The sequence below is a fragment of the Rhea pennata genome, chromosome 1 (assembly GCF_028389875.1).
Source record: "Rhea pennata isolate bPtePen1 chromosome 1, bPtePen1.pri, whole genome shotgun sequence".
In the NCBI taxonomy this organism is placed as follows: Eukaryota; Metazoa; Chordata; class Aves; order Rheiformes; family Rheidae; genus Rhea; species Rhea pennata.
In genome coordinates, this window is record NC_084663.1 from 189,943,133 (window position 1) to 189,965,036 (window position 21,904).

Below are 21,904 nucleotides of genomic sequence, written 5' to 3' on the forward strand. Positions count from 1 at the left end.
GGGGATTAACGCCTACAGGCCTATAGGACTTCTTATGGGACATATGGGGAAGAGAATGCTAGGACCATGTAAAACTTATTATGGGATGGTCTAAGAGAATTTAAGGAATGTATAAAATATTATGGGATGTTTCGGTGAAGGACAAACGGCAGGGAAAAGGCAGCATTGAGGTGGATTAAGGAGTGTTCCACAATCATGGAAAAACAGGGAAAAAAAAGACAAAGAGGCTAGCTGCATTAATCAGGTCTGCCTGTCCTGTCTTCCTATCGACTGCTATTCCTGACTCTTGTGTCTGGGTGCACTCTCTATTCTGAGACCGTGCGTGTGTGAACTCTAGCAAATTTCAAGCCAGACTAGCTGGCAAGTACGAGGAGAGGTCTGCAGCCAGCAACTGGAGAAACCAGGTGCCAGCCTGGGGGGCCTGCAGCTCCAGTGCAGACCAGGGGCTGGTGGCCAGTTACTGGATTCACAGCATGTCCAACACCAGCTGCTGGCAAAACCCATAGTGCATTTGTGTATATTCCACGAGTGAAGTGGAGGAAGAGGAGAGGACATCAGAAGAGGAGAAAGAGGATTAAGCCATTGGTGCTGTTCATGCTTGCGTGAGTGCGGGGTGATCATCTTGGTGTTCGTAAAGGTGCCATCTTTGTTGCACTGTGTGGCCAGCCATGCCAGTAGCGTGTCTGTGTATTTGTGCATGCATACACCTATTAGGAATAACTATTCCACCTCACTACTGGCTGAACCTGAGAACTCGGAACTGTAGCAGCTTCCTTTCAGGCTGGGACAGGCATATCTCTCTGGGTCCTGAGATCCATCTGCTTCATCTACCTTCTAACAAATACATGGCCTAGTGCAAAGCTAGGAATTGCAAATGTCAACATGCCACTGTGACTGTCACTGCCTACAAGGAAAGCTCAGCAGAACCAAAGCAAAACGAATAAAAACACAGAATCTTTGGTTAAATCTATATTTGGAACTAATCCAGGTGACAGAATATCAACCAGTTATCGCTGCACTGAACCAACTAACTTGTTTTCATTACAGCTTCCAAAAATACATCAAAGTTTTATGGACATGGAGAATACAATGCTTTTGTGAGTTGCTTGTTTCAGTGGCAAATGCTAAGCAAAAGTTTCTCTAGATAAGGACTTCCATTAGCTCTACTTGTCATTTTGACTTATAACTTACCTTGGATCTAGATAACAAATTAATACTAAACAAAAAAAATCTGACTTCAGCACATTTGCAGTATAACAGATAGTTGAGCTGTAAAAGTGCTAGCTAAATGAGCCTATTTAACTTACTACTGACAGGATGTTCAAAGTTCTGATTCCCAATTGCTTGTACACCTCACTGTTTAAGGAAAGCATATGAAAGTTTCCTTGATAAACTGCCAAAAGCAACTGCTGTGAAAAAGGAGTACCAAATACTGTTTCTATAAACTGTGACAGATAACAGAGCAAACCACTCACCTGAGATAAATCTCATCCTAGAAAGCTACTAGTCTCAATATGACTATTAGATTCAGCCTTTCTCTCTTGCATTTTGTTTTCCATCCTCATGTTCCCAGTGAGAATCTGGGTCTACTACTCAGTGGGGGCAAGGTGCATAATAACAAAGGACATGGAAAAGGCTGAAGTACTCAATGCTTTTTGTGTCTTGGTTTTCATTAGTCAGGCCTACCCTGTGTCCTCTCAGTTCCCCAAGCCTGCTAGCAGAGCCTGTGGGAGTGAAGCAGTACTTACAGGAGAGGAAGACAGTCAGGGAGTACTTACACCGGTTGGACATAGAAAAGTCCATGTGGTGCACTCCAGGGTGCTGCTGGAGCTGACCAGTGTTGGCAAGGCGTTATTATATCATCTCCGGAAGGTTCTGGTAATCAGAAGAGGTTCCTAATAACAGGGAAACATAAATATCAGATCCATTTTCAAGAAGGGCAAGGAGAATCCAGGGAAGTATGGCCTGGTCAGTCACACTTCAGTCCTTCTGAAGGTTATAGAGCAAATCCTCTTCAGAGGTGTTTCTCGGAATGTGAAGGACAGGAAGATACCTGGGAACAGCCAGCAAGGGTTAACCAAGGACAAACCTGAACTGATCAACCTGACTGCTTTCTACAATGCAATGACTGGCTCTGTGGACAAGGAGAGAGCAGTGGAGACTTTTGCAAAATCTTTGACCCCTCCCCCTCCAATAACATCCTTATACTGAAATTGGTGACATATGAACTGCTTAAGTGCATGATGAAGTGGGTTGAAGATTGGCTGGACAAACAGGCTGAAAGGCTAGTGATCAGTAGAAAAAGTCCAACAGGAACTTAGCTACCAGTGGCATCCCTCAGGAACCTATACTGGGGCCAGTTCTCTTTGAAGTTTTCATTAATGACATGGGTGATAAGATGGAGTCCACTCCCTGCAAGTTTGCAGATGACAGCACTGAGACACATTGGAGGACAGGGCTGCTGTTCAGGGGGACCTCAACAGCCTGGACAAATGTGCAGACAGGAACCTCACGAAGTTTAGCAAAGGTAAATAAATGAATAAATAAATAACGATAAAAGAAAAATTACACCTTGGGTGTCCCCTCAGCTCAGGCTATTAACTTTATATTGAGTTAGATGCAAGGAAGAGAATAATCTTCCTTTCTTCAGCAAAAGCCTGACATCAGTGGTATATCAGGCTTTATGTATGGGTGCATCAGAGGCATCTGTGTGCATCTCTTCCCCTCTAGATCTATTCCACAGGCCAGCTTCAAAAGGAATAGGGAGTAATATCCTCACCACTCCCCTGGGAAGCAAATACCCTAGACTGCAGATAACATCAAGGCACATTTTATACAAAAATGTTCTGACAGCCCCTATACAAAAGAGGCACAGCTTTACCTCCCCATCATGGGCTTCTTGTTCTTTGCAAAGAATTGCTATAGATTCCTGCTCTTCAACCCAGGAAAAAAAAAGCAAAAAAACTCCACCACCACCAACAAAAAACAGAAACGGCTCCCCAGAGTTTCCTCAGCTACAGAGAGGGCAGTTCCACACTTACCATGCAGTTATTGGAGATCACTTTTCTAAGTCTTCCAATTCTTCCACTATTCTGCATAAACAGCACAGAGCCTTAGCTCTAGGCTTTGGATTTCAATCCAGTGATTAGACTTTTAAAACCATTAAGATGCTGCCACACCTACCAAAATAGATGATGCTTACCTTCGGTTTCCTTCTGTGAAGCCAGACTTCTGTTCCTACACCACAACTCAGTTCAAAACAGACACAAGTTAACTGATTCAGGCTAGGGCAGGGTACAACACCACAGCTAACACTGCAGTATGCAAAAATCTCTAGTGAAAGACAGATGTGTCTAGTGAGTCAAGGTGCATTCAGGGTTAGGCAATACTAGAATATTGATTTTTGGGATAATTATGAACATGAATCTCTGAATTGCCCAAGTGCTCCATCAGCTCTAGCCTTCCATTTTCTATATGTGTTTATTTAACATAATTAATCTATCAAGTCTCTTCCTCTGGATAAAAAAACACACACACAAATGATTCAGAGAAGGGAACGTCTTTTCACACACTATCATGTACTACTTCCCAAAACACTGTAATAGGATATGCATTCAAAAAATCATATTTTCATAAATGGCCAGTCCTCCCAGGTCTTTAACATGCTTGAGAAGCTTTGTAGCCACATTTACATTTGATGCAGGCAATTGATCTAGATGCAGATGAACTAAAAAAAAAAAAAAAAAAAAAAAACAGAAAACCCCAACAAGTAAAATCCCCAAACCCAGGAACTGCAGAGCTCAGTGTACATGCGGACAGCTACATGCATGCAAGGTTGTACCAAACTAAGAGGCTTCACTAACAGACCACGACACTCAAAACTTACACACTATTCTAAACTCAACAAGACATCTTCACAGTGCAGTACTGTAACCAAGTCTCCACCTCTGGCTGGCAGTAGATCAGGCAACAGTCAGCATCGTGTAGCGCACCTCATTCTTCTGCTAGCAGAAACATGAACTGACTCGAGTTTAAACTAGTGAGAAATAGGAAAACTAACAATTCTACCATATATGTGCTGGACGTACACCCCACAATATAGAGAACCAAGTCCAGCTGTTTATATTCTCATAGTTCATAACTAAAGCAAGTATGCTTTATAAAATGCAAGGCTATATGTTCACCATTACGTTAGTGAAAAGGAAATTGTTACAAATGACTACTTAAAAAAAGGATACAAGATACTTCAGAGAAAAGGGTATAAAATGGAAAAAACAATTAGAGCAATATTTAAGAACATTATAAATATTATTTATATAGTGAAAGACAGATGTGTCTAGTGAGTCAAGGTGCATTCAGGGTTAGGCAATACTAGAATATTGATTTTTGGGATAATTATGAACATGAATCTCTGAATTGCCCACAATAAATCACAGGTGAGAACTCCAAATTTACATGTAAAAACAGTATTTAGAAAGCTGAAATACACTTCTGAAAAACAGTGATAGCTGTATCATGACAATCTAAAAGGTGTTGAATAGATACACTGAAAGGTATATCATCTACTTAAGATTTCTTAAAGTGTTTCACTACAATTGATAAGAATGAATACTATCTTGTATAGTTTACTTTTACTTGGAAGCATACTGCGTTCTACACTTCCACATCTGTTCCTTTAAAAAGTAACTTCAATAATGGCAAGTGCTATATTAACCAAAAAAAAAAAAAAAAAAAAAAAAAAAAAAAAAAAAAGGAATCAAAACTTGGAAAAGCTACAGAAGAAAAATAACCAGAGGTGAAACTCCTAAAAGAACCAAATTGTGTACTTTAAATTACTTCATTTTTTTAATGAAGTTAAATCAGAGATGTCTTTCCACATGCTTTCTGACCATTTAAAATAACAGAAAATACTTCTGTCTGTAATTTGACTCTCTCAATTTTTCACATACATTCAGACAGGCTGAAAATACTAACTTGATTTTACTTAAAGCTGAAATAATTATTCTTATAACATAACAGCCTGGGAACACAAAAGTTTTAATGGCACCTTATCGGAGCTGGCCATTTTAGTATAGAAAAAAAAAAGGAACATGTAATAGGTAACAAATGTAACAGAAGAAAAATGATTTTTTTTTAAACACAAAGATTTTACTTAAACACTTATTGGTCCAGAAGTGTTGATACAAGAAGTTTTTGGAATTTCCCTAAAAAAACCTACCTGCACAATGCTAAATACAATAAATACTTACTGAACAATTTCTGTCTACAAAGTACACCTTATAAGGTTAATAAGACTAGCAAATACTCCTCAACAGATATTCCCTAGTGGACCAAACTATTGCAATATCAAAGTAGTACATTAATAGCCACCTCAATCACTCAAACAGCCTCTATTTGGAAATGTGTTTTAAAATTTCTTTAAAAAAAAAAAAAAAAAAAGTTGGGATTCAACTCCTACAAATATGTTTGGATTCTTAATCAAATCAATTGCAAGTTCATCTTAACTGGCTAAAAATCTGAGAAGTCCAGCACTTGAGCTGATTAGATACCAGCTATTTTAATTAAAAAAAAGGTCTTAATTATACTTTTCAGAAGGGAAAGACTTCAAAAAGGAAAAAAAAGTACAATTACATTTTGCATTTCAGATATATTTGCTCTTTTCCATTCAAAAGTTTTAAAATTCCACTCATTCACTTACAAATGAAAATGTTACTCATTTTTAAACAAATATGCTATATTACATAATTTCATGTATAAGAGGTTGGTCCTTAGCAGTAATTCAAAGTAAGGTCCAACTCTCAGTTGCATATTTTTTCCACCTCTAATTCTTCTCAAAAACATTTTTTTCCATTTAACCCTTTGGGAGCTTTTTAAACACAAATTCCTTTACATGCTCTGCACGGACTGGGCCCTCTGCAAATTTTTATGCAGAATGGTGAAGCATTTCAAACCTCAACTTGTAGCTAATGAATATATAGCAATGGGATCACCTGATTTGCACTTTTCAAGAGTCACTGGTTCAATTTCCGGATGGCATTTGTCTTTAAACTCTAGTGCAAGATTCTTAGTGCACTTAAGTTTCTCAAATCCCAGCAACTGCTATTAGGTCACGCTACTGGACTAGTTTAAATCTGGGATTATTTCACAACTTCCACAGAAAGTAACTGACTTTTTTCAGTGATTGTCATCAAAGAGTGACTTGTGAGTAAATCTTACAGAAAAATGTTAATTTAGTGGAAGACTTTGGTAGAAAAGGGTGTACAGCTAAACATTACTCATATAAACAGAGTTCTATATGAAAACATTAAATGAAGTTTTAAAAAGAATGGAAAATCAGATTCCTTTGAATTTGCTCATAAATTTGCAGACACACAAGCAGCTCAAACCTCAAAAGTGCAAACAAGAAACAAGTAAAAAAAACACATAGCAGCAGCAACTTTAATCTTCCTTTTTTAACATCGATATTCTTGCATTTCTATAAAATACATCTCTCATTTCTCCTTCGGCATAAGACTCATCTGTAGATCATTAATCTTTCTGCTTACACAGAAGCTCCTTGAAACTGTTGCTGCCTTTGTTCCAAAGCCTGTTGACTTAGTAGTCGCTGTTGTTTCTGTAGAAACTGCACCACTTCTGGACTTCTTAGAAGGGACTTGAAGAAAGAAAAAAGTGGATTTTACATTAAAGAATTTGGACACTAAGTACATATCACATTGATTTAATAGAAAGATATTGTAATATAATCAATTTGCAGATTGCCGATATGAGAGTTCAATTAAATGCTAAAGAATTACAAAACATGCTCACAAAAACATGTCAAAGTCAGAACTCTAAAACCAAGAACTGTTTCATGACATCAGGAGATAACCAGAAGCAGCATTCATGCACATACTGAAAGCAGATTTAGAACTTAATAACACACATTACGAAAAACATACAAGATGGCAAATAGAAGTAATCTCCGGACATATAGAAAAACACCTTTCGATTATGTTTTGGTAGAAAAACAACTTTTGATTATGCTTCAGTTTTGAGCTGACTTCCATATCCTCCGTTGCAGATGTTTCAAAAATACGATAACAAAGCTTACGTTCACTGAGCATTCTGTAATTTCCCAACCTTCCAGAACACCAGTCCAGCCAAAAGCAAGACGTTAAAACCTTTTTGACTTTAGTTAGAAGACAAAAGTATCTAAAGCTCATTGTCTAGCCTATAATGGAAAAAAATGATTAAAACTGATTAGACAAATACAGCTGAGAAGTTCCACTGCTCAGAGACAATGGAAGTTACTATCACTGTGAATGAGCTTTTAAAAGTACACTCCTCTTAAACCAGCTTAGATGAAACTGAATGAACAGAAAATTGTTAAAATGAAAAGCACAACCAGAGAAACAAACTTAAAGCTGTGGATAGACATTTGCCAGCAGTGCTGCTAAAAACAGCCTAAGCATTTGCAGTCTGTAGTCCAACTCTGTTCATTCTCAGTCCTGCACAGTGGCAGTACGTGTTTGTGAGGCCATATAGCAAATTGTATCGGTAATTTATCCATTCAAAAATTAATGCAAAAAAGATTAATTCTCTGGTTTGGTTGTTCATTGGGCACAGCCATTTCACTGATGTAACCAAAGAGTTTACAGCACTGCAACTTTGAAATCCAGATTCACATTCAAAAGAATCAGCAAATTCTACGACAGAGTCTAAAACTGCAAGTTACTGGGAGACAACTTTGCAGAGATTACAAGTGAAAACAAAAATTCTGTATATAACTTAAACCTCCAGCAGCACTGAATAAGATAAGTGAGGATCACTGAAAACAGTTACTAACAAAACAGGCTTATCGAAAGGATGAGTGGCCTTTTTTTCCCCATAGTTTACACTAGCTTTTTCAGATGCATCATTGCACAGGATAGTTCTGCACTAAGTAGTTCTTTATATACTGGTGTTATATGACATTTCAGTGCACCTTCACCCATTTGCTCCCATCAACCGTGGTAGCCCCAGAAGTGAGAGGCTGGCCTCGGAGTTCTCAACGGAAATCCCTCAAAACTGCCTACTGCAGCTGCCACTTCTCACCAGCAGCCTCCCTATCCACAGCTCCACAAATCCTTGCTTCTTGCACCTCTTGCCTTGGCTTTCTACACTTCTATTCAGTGAAAGCTGCAATGTAATCCCAGTTGCATATCCAGGCACACATAGGCTGTATACAGAAGCCACTCCTCACAGAGATTAATACAACATACAAAAAAGTTACAAATATTAATTACCTTAGGGACTGTCTCCTCTGTGCCTATTTTAACTTTATGGCAAGTACAAAGTACTTTGCACTTCTAAGTGATAAAACCTGCAAGTAGCTATCAACATGCAGGAACTTTCATGTATAGGCATGCAACAGGCCTTGGATGTAAGCAAGCTATGGAAATTCTTTCTAGGTCATTACATAACACCCCAGTCCTATGTTGTGCAGATATACATGAAACAAATAAGTAGTTCTAGAAGGAATAATGATGAACAACAGAAATCAAGTCAGAGGAGGCAGAGGAGGCAGCAGATCAAGAGGAATCTGAATCTCACTTCCCCAGAATGCTGCAAGGAAATCTCAGTTCTTGAAGAGTCTTGTCATAACTGTTCAAAACCTCAACACTTACTTACATTAAGAGCTTCTGGTTACAATATTTCTACAAAAATATTACTTCATTAATACGTAATTTCTCGAATTTAATTAAAAGCCATATAAATACGATCAGCAAGAGACAGGGGCAACTCAGTAAGCATGGCATGAAGAACAGATAATGTAAAACAATAAATTACATAGGGTTTTTTTTTCTTGTTAAAATTGATCAACTGAAGATATTCCTCAAAGTTTTAGAAATAAACATTAAACAGGTGCCTTCACTGAGAAAGTATTCAAGAAAATTATACTGTTCTGTGACTTTTCCTTGAAGATTTACTTTCAAATTTCTGAAGAGTACAATAGCAATTTAGTGAAGACTGTTACATTGCTTTGTGCAGCTAACAGAAAGAATACACAAATAGTTCTATTGGCTTTTGGAGGAAGGAGATTTTAAAACCTGATAAAGTAGAAAGAGTTAAAATGAAGAAGCCAAAACAACAATGAGCACCAAATTACTTCCCTTCATTTGGCTGAATTCTTCAAAGTTACTTACAGGAGCCACAGAAACATTAAAAAAACTTAAGACATATGCCATTCATAACATCTACAAACACAAGAACTTTTTTACAGTCAGATGGTTTTACCAACAATATATACATGCAATTCTAAGTGTGATAACAAATCCAAGACTTTTAAAACACACTACAATAAAGTTTACATCAGACCTGAAAGACCATGACCAGTTTATCCAAAAGTTTACAGAAAAGTTTCATTAAAAACATCTCAGTTACAGTGTAAACACTATTTACCCTAAAGAATCAACTTTGCCCACTCAGTACTGCCTAAATATTCAAATTCACTTAATACGGCAGTGATCAAGAAACTTAGTCATCTTACTATTCCCTGTGTAGAGGTTGAGAAACATCTGTTGCACAGTGTATTTTAGATTTGAATATTTGCACATGTAATGAAAAGACATTAAACTGACTGAAATGCTCTTATGCTGCCTTTATTGGTTTAAGTTCAAAACCTCCAAGAAAACAGAACTTACCAGCCTCTTTTGATTTAATACTTGTTCTAAAAGAGTAGGTCTTGCTGGACGATCTCCAATGGATCCCGTTCTCTGTTTTGTGACAGAAACTGAACCTTCAACACAATCCTGGACATTAAAAAATACAAAATAGAGAAGTGAGACTATACAGTCCAATACAATGATATATTTACTTTATATCACTGAAAAATTCAAAGAATAAAGGATCTCTTTGCCTTATTAATCTGGAGGGAGACGTAACAGTACCAGAATGAAAGTATATCTGAGAATTAGCCTCTTCTCTTTCCCACATTATTTTCACTATTCCATCGTCACAGTGAATATTACTCCAGCAAATGTAGCTGAAATAGTATTCTACACTGCAAAACTAAATTAGTAGAAATAGTTAAGAGTTTAATTTATTGATTACTTTTCTTAAAAACAAAATCATTCAACAGAACCCAGTCTCTAGCCAGCAGGAGAACTATCTTACATTTGCAAGTATGTAGGAATGACAATACTACTTTCTTTTAATAGCAAAATAAATATGCAGGCAGATGAAACAAGAAAAACATGCATTAGCAGTGCTCCATTTGCTCATTTTAAATTCTTCAGAATATTAGTATGAATTTGTCAAAGTCACAGATGACTGACAATAAAATCTACATGCTTCGTATTCATAAGTTTGTTTTGTTCCTTGTACAATCACATGAATTAGATCTAGATTAGTCTCCTAATCCAGCTCTAGAACCTGCTGAAAAGAAAACACCCTTGGTTTGACAATTTCAGTTATAATTTTGAATTCTATCTGTATTAAATTCACAACTTACTGCTTTCTTTGACATCTTAAACTTTTTCCTCTTGCCTTCCTGCTACTTCCCATCAAAAAACAAATAAAAAAAATCAATACTTTCCTTCTACCTGAAATGGTTCAGGTAAAAACAAAAAATGTATCCCAGTATCTTTTGTTTCAATCCTCTCCATAGAAGCAAAAGATAAACGTCCGTTAGGAACCTAACCTAACCTAACTCCGGCCCCACAAAATACTGTCATCACTGTTAAGGCTATTGAGAGTTTACACGTGTTCAACAGAAGACCAGGACAAATACATGGAAGAGACTGCTGAGAACTACATAATACACCCAAAACCAGATCTGCCTCATCAAGTCACTCGAGCTGAAACATAGAGAAGCTGTGAGAAGTATTCTACGGCTTGTCCTCTTTCTGACTTCTACAGGATCTGCTGCCAATAGCACCTCTGGAGATTAGATGCTAGGCAAAAAGATTTTTGGTGGGATCCCAATACGATTAATTATTTTTTTGGGGAAAAAAAACAGGAAAAATGTTTTTTGATAGTTAGCTTTCAGTTGGATCGGCTCCCAGGTTACAGTCACAAAACTCCAGAAACAGCTATACTGACAAAAAGGATTCCTTAGTAGGAGCGCCAATTTATGCCAGGTAAAAAAAGCTGAGATTAAACTGCAAGTTTTTTTTTCCTTCTGATAGTCACAATTTTATATTTGTCCATTCAAGCACAAATCAGCCAGCACCCTCAGAAGTTTCTCTCTAGCTCCTCTAAGCACACGGTCTCAGAATCTAGCTCATTAGTAGCAAGAACCATCACAAACTACGCTATCTTGGCTCACAAACCGAAAAACTATTTAAAAAGCTGAACGTCATCATCAATTCTGCCACCGACAATCTCTATTTCCCCACAAACACAATAAAGTCAAGCACGCGAGAGCAAGTACGGGCTACCGGTGTTCTGAACACTTAAATAAGCACTTAAATAAAACAAATAAACAGAGAGAGGCGGCATCTCGGGGCCCCCGCGCTGCTCTGCGGCATGTGCCCGCCTCTGCCGCCGGCCTCACCTCGGCCCGCGGCGGGGCCGCCGCGCCGCCGCCCAGGGCCTGGTCGCTCTTCTTGCGCTTGTACTTGTCCTTGTACATCTTGTTGCGGTGCCGCTTGCACATCCAGGGCTTGCGCTGCTTGGCCACCTGCGTGGTGGTCTCGCTGCAGCCCTGGTAGGTGCAGCTCTTGCAGCCGCCGCCGGCCGCCGCCGCCGCTTCCTCCTCCTCCAGCTCCTCCGGGGAGGCCGTGCTCTCGCCGCCCGCCGCCGCCGCCTCGCCCTCCTCGCCCGCCTCGGCCTCGCCGTCGCCGGGGCCCAGCTCGTAGAAGAACATGAGGCCGCCGCTACCGGCGGCGGGCAGCGACGGGTCGGCGCCCGGGAGCGGCAGCACCCCCCCCGCTGCCGCCGCCTCCTCCTCGCCGCCGCCGCACGGCTGCATCACGAGCAGCGCCAGCTGCGGCGGCGGCGAGGCGGAGGCGGAGCAGGAGGCGGCGGCGGCCGCCGGGCTGGCCCGCAGGGCGCCGCCGCCGCTCACCTCGCCCGCCGCGGCCGCCCCCGCCGCGCAGGCGCCGCCGCCAAGCGCGCCCGCACGGGCGGGCGGGCCGCGCACGCGCGCTGCGCACGCGGGGCGCGCCGCCCGCCGCCGGTGAGGACGGGGAGCGGCGGAGTGCGCGTGCGCGGGCTGGGCGAGCCGTGGGGGGCGCGGCGCGGCGGCCCCGTTGGCCGCGACGGGTCACGTGCTCGGGCCGCGCCGCGCGCGGGCGCCGCCTGCCGGCGGAGCTGCCAGGCCCGGGCGGGCGCTGGCGGCTGCTCGCCGCGCGCGGCGGCTGCGCGCGGGCGGGCGCAGGCGCGCTCGCCTCGCCGGGTCCTGCCGCGGCCTCCGCGAGCGCCGTGCCTGGGCCGCGGTTGTGTCGCCGCGCTCCGGCCGTCACCGTGGCCGGTGCAGTTCGGCCTCTTGTGCCACTTGTCCTCTCCATGGCTTACTGCCCGCCGTGGCCTTAGCGCTCTCCACTCCTTACCTCCCCTTTCACTGAACTATGGGCTTTCCTTGGTCCGTATTAGGTATCTCCTTCGTGTACCTTTGTCTTCGTGGTGGTTCTGCCCTGTCGCAAAGTTCATGTGAGCAGCTGTGACTGTCTGCTGTCCACTTCACCATCAACAGGTGCTTCTCCCAGTCCAGCCTTCACTTGGTGCAGGTCTTGGTGGAAGTGTGATGGCTAGTCCCACTCTCCCCGTTAAAAACATACTCTGCCTAAGTAAACATTTTTATTTCTGCCATGTAATTGAATCCTATGTTTGTACTATCAGCTGCTTTTGCACTCAGTAACCCAGTGCTGTTACTGGAAAGGTCTCACATTGTATTCCAAGAAAAACTGGACATGTACTGCAAGTATCTTGCGTACCTTCACTTGTCCTTCTGCTTCCTCTTCATGTGTCACAGGCACTGAATCTTCCAAACTCTACAGAAGTCTCAGTGACACAGAAGTGCCCCAGTGTCCCAGAAGTGACGTTGATCACCCACTGTTCTTCCACTTTTCTTAGCTTGTGTTCATGAGTGTTGGCCTTTCCATTTGCAAATGTGTGTTTATCCTCTGATACAAAAAACAGTGTTACAGAAAACCCATTTTAGTCTCCAGTATGAGTCAACATAGCTCCCTTTTCCTGTCATTGTTAAGATAAATGAATATTCTGTTTACACGCAAGAATTGCTTTTGCCCTTATCTTGTATTTTAATATCACATGCCCTACTAAGAACTTCAGTGAGAAGTGATACTATGGAATTCGTGCATCCCGTGTTGTGATGGCCATACAAAGAAAACGTAATCTAAATGCAAATTATCTTGTAACCTTATTGCTCCATTATAAAATGAAAAAGTCAAGTCAAGGAGAGCATTTGGGATTTTAAAACACGGCTTTGAAAGGTGCTTGAAAAGTGCAAGGGAATGGAGACTGCTGCAGTAAGCTGAAAACTAATCATTTTAAAGCACATTTCTTCAGAAACACTTCATTTGAAAAAAAGATTCAAAATGTGAATATAGGTAGGAGAGAGAGCTCTCCTTTATTGTTGTGCCTGTACTGCTTGGCAACCTCCCTGCTTATTCTTCTCCCCCCCCGATTTGGGGGTTCAAATCGTACTGTCCAGTGATAAAGTCATAGAAAGATTCAAAATCTCAGCAACCTCAAAACGGATTTTCCCTCGAAGGAAGACTAAGCCCACAGTGGTCAATATGCTCACTTATATTAATTCTGAGGCAACAATCATAGAATCATAGAATCAGTAAGGTTGGAAGGGACCTCTGGAGATCATCTAGACCAATACCCCTGCTCAGCAGGGTCACCTACAGCATGTTAGACAGGGTTGCATCCAGGTCGGCCTTGAAGATCTCCAGAGAAGGAGACTCCACAACCTCTCTGGGCAACCTGTCCCAGTGCTCCGTCCCTCTCACAGGAAAGAAATTCCCCCTCACGGTCAGGCGGAACTTCCTGTGCTTCAATTTCAGCCCATTGCCTCTTGTCCTGTCACATGGGACAACTGCAAAGAGTTTGTCCCCGTCCCCTTGACACCCTCCCTTCAGGTACTTACACAGACTGATAAGATCCCCCCTCAGTCTTCTCTTCCCCAGGCTGAAGAGGCCCAGCTCTTGCAGCCGTTCCTAGTAGGGCAGGTGCTCCAGCCGTCTGATCATCTTTGTAGCCCTGTGCTGGACTCTCTCCAGTAGCTCCATGTCTCTCTTGTCCTGGGGAGCCCAGAACTGGACACAGGACTCGAGATGAGGCCTCCCCAGGGCTGAGGAGAGGGGCAGGATCACCTCCCTCCACCTCCTGGCAATACTCTTCCTAATGCAGCCCAGGAGACCATTGGCCTTCATGACTGCTGAAGTCTTCCCACCAATAGATAGGAAAGCAAATGGTTTTAAGCTAGTTGTCAGTTTGTTCAGACTTGATTTTTAGGTAACTTATGAAAGTTTCATGCCTATTCTATTGAATACTATAAGCATCCCTTTTCACATTATTCAACTATTCTCATTTCCCAAATACTCCAATTACCTTCCAAATACTAGGAAGTCAGAAGTGTATCAACCTTTAGGAATAAAAGATTAATTCTTTTTTGCAAACCACAGAAATCAGCCTAAGTAATCAGAAGTTTGGTTTGCATTGTGGATATATGATCTGTTTCTAATGTATGTATGACGGGTAAAATGGCCATCAGAAATGAGTTCCTTTCCCCTGGCCTTTCTCATTTCCAATGGTTACCTTTGACTCATGATAGCAGATACATTATGTAAGTCTGCTAAAAGTAAATCTTCTCTTGCATTCATTTGCAATTAGATGTAAATAGCTTATAAATAAGAATCACATCTACAATATAATAAAAAAATAAAATACAGCTGCAAAAATATATACAGAGGGTTAGAGAATATTCCTTGAACTTCTCATTGGACATCTGTTATGATCTCAACCCTTAAGATTGCTACAGTTTTAATTACTAGAACATGTATAAAACTCAAAATGATGTTTCTCTGATGACCTTTTCAGTTGCTGAAGCAGGCCATATCTTGAGTCCACTTTGTTAGTCTGGGTGATTTCCATTTGCAGTGAATGGATGGGTGATTATTGCTTATAGCACATGAGGAGTATCACTGTCATTCTGGATATTCTCTCCACATGCAGAGTCAGTGTCCTTGAATCTGTCCTAGGTGTCTCTGTGAGTCATGATACACTCCTCTGTGATAAGGTACAGTTACCACCTTGCCAGAGGTCAACATCTACTAATTCTAGTGATTACTGTTTCGCAGATTGATTCCTGCTCCATCTAAATCATTCGATTCATGCCTACTTTAAAATAACATGTCAGAAGATCTCTGTCCTTTTGCCAAGAAAGCATGAGTAACAGAGAAGAAAATTGCACGGTGTGGTTAAAGTAGGCATCTAAGAGAGTCACACCTTTGAGTCACTCCACACACATTTTATTCTAAGTAGAACTCAGAACACTTTACTTCTGTTGGTATGTTTATCTGGGCAACAAAATTTATATTTTCTATTTTTGACTTAATGACACATTTTTCACCTATGAGTGATTTTTTAAGTGTCCATTTTTTCTGAAGGATTTTTTTTCACGCTTGAGAGTCTCCTTCATGAATGAAGATGGCTCTAACCAGTTGACAGGAAATTCTTTTCTCCAACTGGAGTTATTTTTTAACACTTTTCTATCACTTTGTTGAAACTGTTGAAGCTTCTGTATTTGCATAGGAGAATTTAAAAAATTTTAAATTCTCCTATGCAAATACAGAAGCTTTACTGTTCTGTTTTTCAATAGGAAATTGGGGGGTTTGTTTATTTGTTCTGCTTAAGCCACTGTTCTTAAATAAGTAAGAGAATTGCAGTCATTTTGCCTTTTTTGTACTGCAGTAAAGGAGGGAGCACCCATTCCTGGAGATAGAGAGATGCATGAACATCTATATGGGAAATATGGGGAAAGAGCAGAGGGGACCTGGAGTATATGTGTTGAGGGAAGTAAGGACAGATCCTTCTCAAGGACTTTGTGTATGCAATTTTAAAGTTCATTTCATGTTCTAAATATATGATAATCTTATTGTAGCCTTTAATGAAGTGTTAGCATTCAATGTCCTTTTTTTCTTTGCGTTGTTTTGCAAGCAGTCTTACATCAGTCTGTACCACAAAATCTTGAAATAATCCATGGAATGCCTGGAAAGGAAGGGAACAATGTACAACCTAGACTCTTCTACCTTCCAGTCTCAGTTTTCAAGCCCATTTTACCCATCGTCTCTATAGCCAAGCATTTAAAGTGTTAAAAACAGAGTGAGGAATTTAAAATGCAATTTGAACATGCTCAAAATATTGAGGAATTTTATTGAACTCTCCATATATTAACATGGTCGTAATTATTACATTCTTTATTCAGCTGACCAGTTTGTCTCAAAAATTTCTCACTACCTATGGTGCCTTATTTTTTCATTATAAATTGTTCTTGAAAAAAGAGTTTTAGTGAAGACCTAGGAATGTATAGAAGTTCGACTAAAGACCAGGGAATTTGTGCTCAGCTGCCTTTTCTTAACAAACAAGGAAGTGTTTAGGAACATCTGAAAGACTGAAAACTGTAAATCTGTCCCTCTTTGCTTTTTTCCAACACTGACACTGCAATGAGAGGTTCCTCTACTCTTCCTTATCCTGAGGAGGGTCAACAGCTTCAGGTCCGTGCCTGGAGGATGCAGCTAACTGACAATCTGCAGTGTAGGAAGTGCACAGATGCAGGTTTTGGACATCATTAATGGTGATGAAAAATGCAAATGCTGAGCTTTGAATAGTAAACACAAGCTGGAAGTTCAGATCTCTGTGCTCCTCTGAAACTGCCTGTATTACAAATACATTTTAGATGCAAAAAAACTAAATGTTGCAGTCTGCTCTCTCATCCATTTTCAACAGTTGTGATAGCTGTTAGTATGAGCCTCTGTCTAAATATACCTGTTTAATATCTAGTATGAAGGACTGCTAATTGCCAAATTCAGCTGTGATTTAAAGCCTGAGCAGCTACACTGAAACTGAAAAGAACAAAGTCCACCTGCCAATTTCCACACATTTATGCAAATACCACTCAGTGCAGAATTTGGACCTATTATTTGTTGACAGTCTCTTCAGTCAATCAAGCCTTAGTATCAAAGACTTGCTTATTCACGCAGTGTCTGAAAGATCCATCTTGCTTTTAGAAAAAGAGAAAAGGGAACACTAATGGAAAATCAGTCATCGCTATTGGCAGCAATCATATTTCTGAAGGCTAATAATTTATTTTATTGTGTTTAGTCCTCCTACTTTGCCCATGACCTGTATCTCTTGCTACAAGGGTAAGAGTATCAGATGCTAGCAGTGGCATGGCCTATTACAGCTCTGTTTGGCCTATTTCCACTGGAATCAGATGTGAGCTTATATATAATATCCTTACTTTCTTGGTAGCTTGCTGATAGGCAAGACAGCCAGTGGTAATTAGTGTATTAATAAAATCCATGAGAAGCCCTCTTCAACCTATGTTAAAGAGCCTTATTAGTCTTATCGTGCCCCTTTGCTCCCCTGTAATAAACTGTACTTAAAATAATGGCCTTTCAAGCATGTCCCAGTCAGGAAGATCGACAAAACTTTTGATCTTTTAGCCGTTTATACAATAACAAATACATGATCTCACTATGTTAAAAGTGCAGAACACCAAGGAGGGAAGTCTTCTGGAAGTCAGTTAAACATTGTTAAACTTTATAAAAATTCTTTAACACAAGAAATACTGTACTGAACATGAGAGAAGTGTTTTGTGCCACATTATGATAAAGAAGAACGAATTATTGAGTGGAAAATTGGTGGTTAGTTGCAGACCAGTAAGTTTGACTAGTTGCAGCCAGATTACCGTACAGAGGAATTATAAACACGCACAGCGTTTGGAAATAATCTATGCATGTGTCTAAGAGTTAATTTTTAAAACAAAAATTATGAACTGTTTAGAGAAAAAATAAGTATGAATGATCTTAAAGAAGATTTTATTAGCTGATTAGAAAAGATGCAGTTCCAATCTCTGAGAAGGGACAACTTTGGCTTAGAATCAATCCTGGCACAGTAATGAGGCCCTGGCAAGATTTTAAAATAAAAAAATTATACATAATGAAAGACATTTAAGGAGATATAGCTAGCAATAAATGTAAAACCATGAAGTGTAGAATAATTGCTGAAGAATGTTAGCATCACATAGAAAAAACAAGAAGCTGAAGAACATTAGAAATAAATAAAATTCTACATTGACCCATTACTAAATGGAAATGCATAGGCCTGTTGCTAAATGGAAATGGTTAAGTTATTAATACTGAAGAAAATAGAAGTTTAATAAGTATTCTTAGTAATTCATTAATGTATGGAAAATGAATGTGTTTATTCCATTGATACATGGAATACAAGATACAAGATACATGGTACAGTAAAGTACAATGAGGCCTTGGCTGTGTCCCTGGCACCTTCAAACAATGTAGTCTTTACGAAAACCAAACGAAAAGCTAAGAACACGAAATTCAGTAATGGTGAATTTCACTGTAATTGGTGAGCTTCTACTGTGAAAGTATGATTCTGAAAATGATTTAAATGTCACAATGTGCAAGAACCTCGATAAAAACCCCCCCTGTGATGCTCTAGGAAAAAGTGTCCATTTAATACTTACAAGTAGGGAGATAGGAGACAAATTTACTTCGCTGTAGCATACTGATGAAACTTGATTCTGAAATACTGCTAACGCTTCTAGCTTCTTTGTTTTAAAATAAAGAAAAATCAGAATAAATGCCAAAAAAATGCCTCACAAAAGTGATTTAGGGGCTAGAGGAATGTGCAGGGATAGCTTTAGAGTGAGAGACAACTCAAAAAGGAGACTTGAGACATGACGTCATTGTAAGTACCTTTGTGAAGAGAAAATAATAGTAAAGCATTCAAGTTAAATGTAGACAGTTGTAGCAAGAAACAGGGTCTGGAAACTGAGTTCGGGTGGATTATTAGGCAAAATTTTTAACAGTGAAGCTCATTAAACACTGGCTTAAGGTAATAAAGCAGTGGTGAACTCTCCATCTTTCTGTTTCCTGGTTTCAAGCCTACCTAAATTGCTGGAAAATGTCTTTTAGCTAAATGCAAGCTACCAGAATAAAAGGGGAACGAGGTGAAATGTAATGATCTGTGAAACAGTAGAGATTCAAACCAGATGATCTAATACTCCCCCTCTCACTTTAAACTCTGTAAAACACCTTCAGAACAGCTATAAGTAACATTAATCTGACTTCTAATTGCAATCAGGATATTAATATCAAGGACTATTGAACTCAGTCCTACTAACTGTAATAGTTTGCTGTTTATTGTTTTAAATGTAATCTGGCTAAATCCAGTGGGAAGGTGTCCTGCAGATGCTTTTTTTCCCTCCCACTGCATTCTGGCAGGAATCATTCCCCCATGATGTAGGGTCACGGTTTCCTCACTGTGACAAAAGCAAAACTTGCCTTTTTCTCTTCCTCCCCTCCCCTTATATCCCTGAGTTGCTCACTATACTAATTCATAGGAGCTTCCTTAGGCAAGATAATACCTATGGTATCCTCCTTTAAATCATTGAAAGGGGCAGAGCTTGGATATGGAGGGTTGCGATATCCCCTTATTTATGGAAGTAGACGCAACGCTTTTGTAGCAGTAACACATTTCTGGCAACTAGCAGATCTTTCCACAAATTTTTCAAATTTCTTCATATTGGACAGCAATTTGGGAGTTCACACCTGGTCTTGTATCAATTAGATGGGACAAAACATACCTCCTGCAAAGTAGCACTTCAGATAATGCTGAGGTCAAGTGAAGAAGGGCCTAATAACACCAGTTATATATATATATACAACCAATTATATATTTGAAATGGCCCACAGCAATGCTTCTATCTGAATGATCTTACAAAGCGGAGGGCTTTCTTACAGACAGGTTGCCACTACACTGGCAACTGCTAGCTCCAGGAGGCTAAGACCACAACAGTATAATCAGGGTGAGGGAAAAGTTTTGCAGATCATGTAGGGAGAGTAGAATAAACAGGCAAAATTTCTGGTTTCACCCTTCCCCTTTCTTTGTGTTTCAGCACTGCAAGTAGAGTTGCCTCATGACATTTCTAGTCACGAAATTTCCCTGCCCATGAAAGGACAAAGCAGTCTCAGAGCAAAGGTTATTTGCTGAAACTTTTTATACCTCAAGCTCTGTCCCCTCCTAAACACAGCATTTCATATTGCTGTTCCCATGCTTATGCTTTCTAGTATAAGGGCTTGGCTGAAGAGTTTTACAGAGGGGCTGGCAGGAACCAGGAAGCATAACATAGAATCAAAGAATGGGTAAGGCCTCTGGAGATCATCTAGGCCAATCTCCCTGCTCAGCAGGGTCACCTAGAGCATGGTAGACAGGGTTGCATCCAGGCAGGCCCTGAAGGTCTCCAGAGAAGGAGACTCCACCACCTCTCTGCAAAATACAAATACTTCAAATATTCATAGCAAATCCTAATCAGACAGCTAGACTAGAAAAGAATTAGTTCTTTTATAGAAGTTCATCTTAAGAAATGAGTATGTTCAGAAATTAACATAAAGATTAAAGATTGAAAGCTTTGAACATGGTGAAAAAAATTTGTACAGCTCTGGCTATGAATATTTGAAGTATTTGTGGAAAAGACACCTGTACTTCATGGAAGGGACGATAAACTGCAATATTATTCCCTTACTTTCAGTAACCAAGAATACAATGATCTTTGCTTTCACTGCTCCTTTTGCTGCCCTCTATACTTGAAGTTATTTGTTTTGCTCCTCTTTCTCACCTGCAGTCCTTAGTTTTCTATCAAACAGCTCTTGATCAAAACAAAGCACTGTAATGGCAGACTCTGCTGTAACTCTAGTTAAAACCACCATATCTTTGGATAATGACTAAGATACAGTGAATGTTTCTTTTCCCATAAAACAGCAGGGCCCTGGTGACAATACCTCAGTCTGCATAGTTTGTCCTTTTTTGGTTTAGTATGTTGGAAATCATTCTGATCTGATATCCATCTGACCTATATGGCACTAAGTCTATGCTGTACAGTCACTGGACAATCACTGAACAACTATCATTATATTAACATTTTCCAAGATCTGATGTGTCACCTAGAGCTTTATTTCTGAGTTTCTCCAATTAGTCCATAAATCCCCAAGAATTCTCTTCTGTTCAAATGGAACTGTATGTCTCTGTCTATATAAACTTGTGCCATCAGCACAGTATCTTCACCTCAGGAAGTAGATCTCTTAATGCAAAGTTCCCTTTCACTGTAGAAGGAGTATTATGTGTCTTTTTGCACAAGATGTACAATTACTGCAGGCATTTAGCAATAGTAGATCCTATAAGGGGAATTTTCAAAGACTTTTTTTATGTAGCACCTAGTTGTTGAAAGAGGGTAAAGTTGACGTTGAATTCCTCAGCTTGTGACATAGCAGTAAAACTCCTCATTTTCCAAACTCTTTTTAAAAATCATTTTATAAAATACATTTCTCAGATTAGGAGAATACATTCCTACACAGGGAGACTGTGTAGGAAACTGCACAGATACCAGGTTATCACTAAGGGCTATTTACTGCAAAGACCACTCGAGAAAACTGTAAAGTTTTAGGTCAGTCCTGTCAATGACTTCTTAGCTGAGACATGCACAAGCTACTGTCTTCATCTTTCATACTAGGAGGCTTGAGATAGAAAAATCTTTAGGGAAATCTGGTCTTTTAATTGAGATCTCACCTGGGGAACGTTACAGAGAGAGTAAGGGGACAGAATAGGAAAAGATAGAGGTCATAATTTGATCTTATACAGGGAAGGGAGTGGAACAAAATGGAAGGGCAGA

General features: G+C 40.1%; 1 protein-coding gene across 1 annotated transcript; it reads right to left on the reverse strand.

Annotated features, from left to right (window-relative positions):
* Positions 1–5,425: 5,425 nt before the first annotated feature.
* RFXAP (regulatory factor X associated protein) lies at positions 5,426–12,612 on the reverse strand. The gene is made up of 4 exons (XM_062582761.1): positions 12,573–12,612; positions 11,516–12,030; positions 9,663–9,770; positions 5,426–6,652 (listed from the first exon to the last, which is right to left on the reverse strand). The coding sequence occupies exons 1-4, from the start codon at positions 12,610–12,612 to the stop codon at positions 6,542–6,544; spliced, it is 774 nt and encodes a 257-aa protein (XP_062438745.1). The 3' UTR covers positions 5,426–6,541.
* Positions 12,613–21,904: the final 9,292 nt, after the last annotated feature.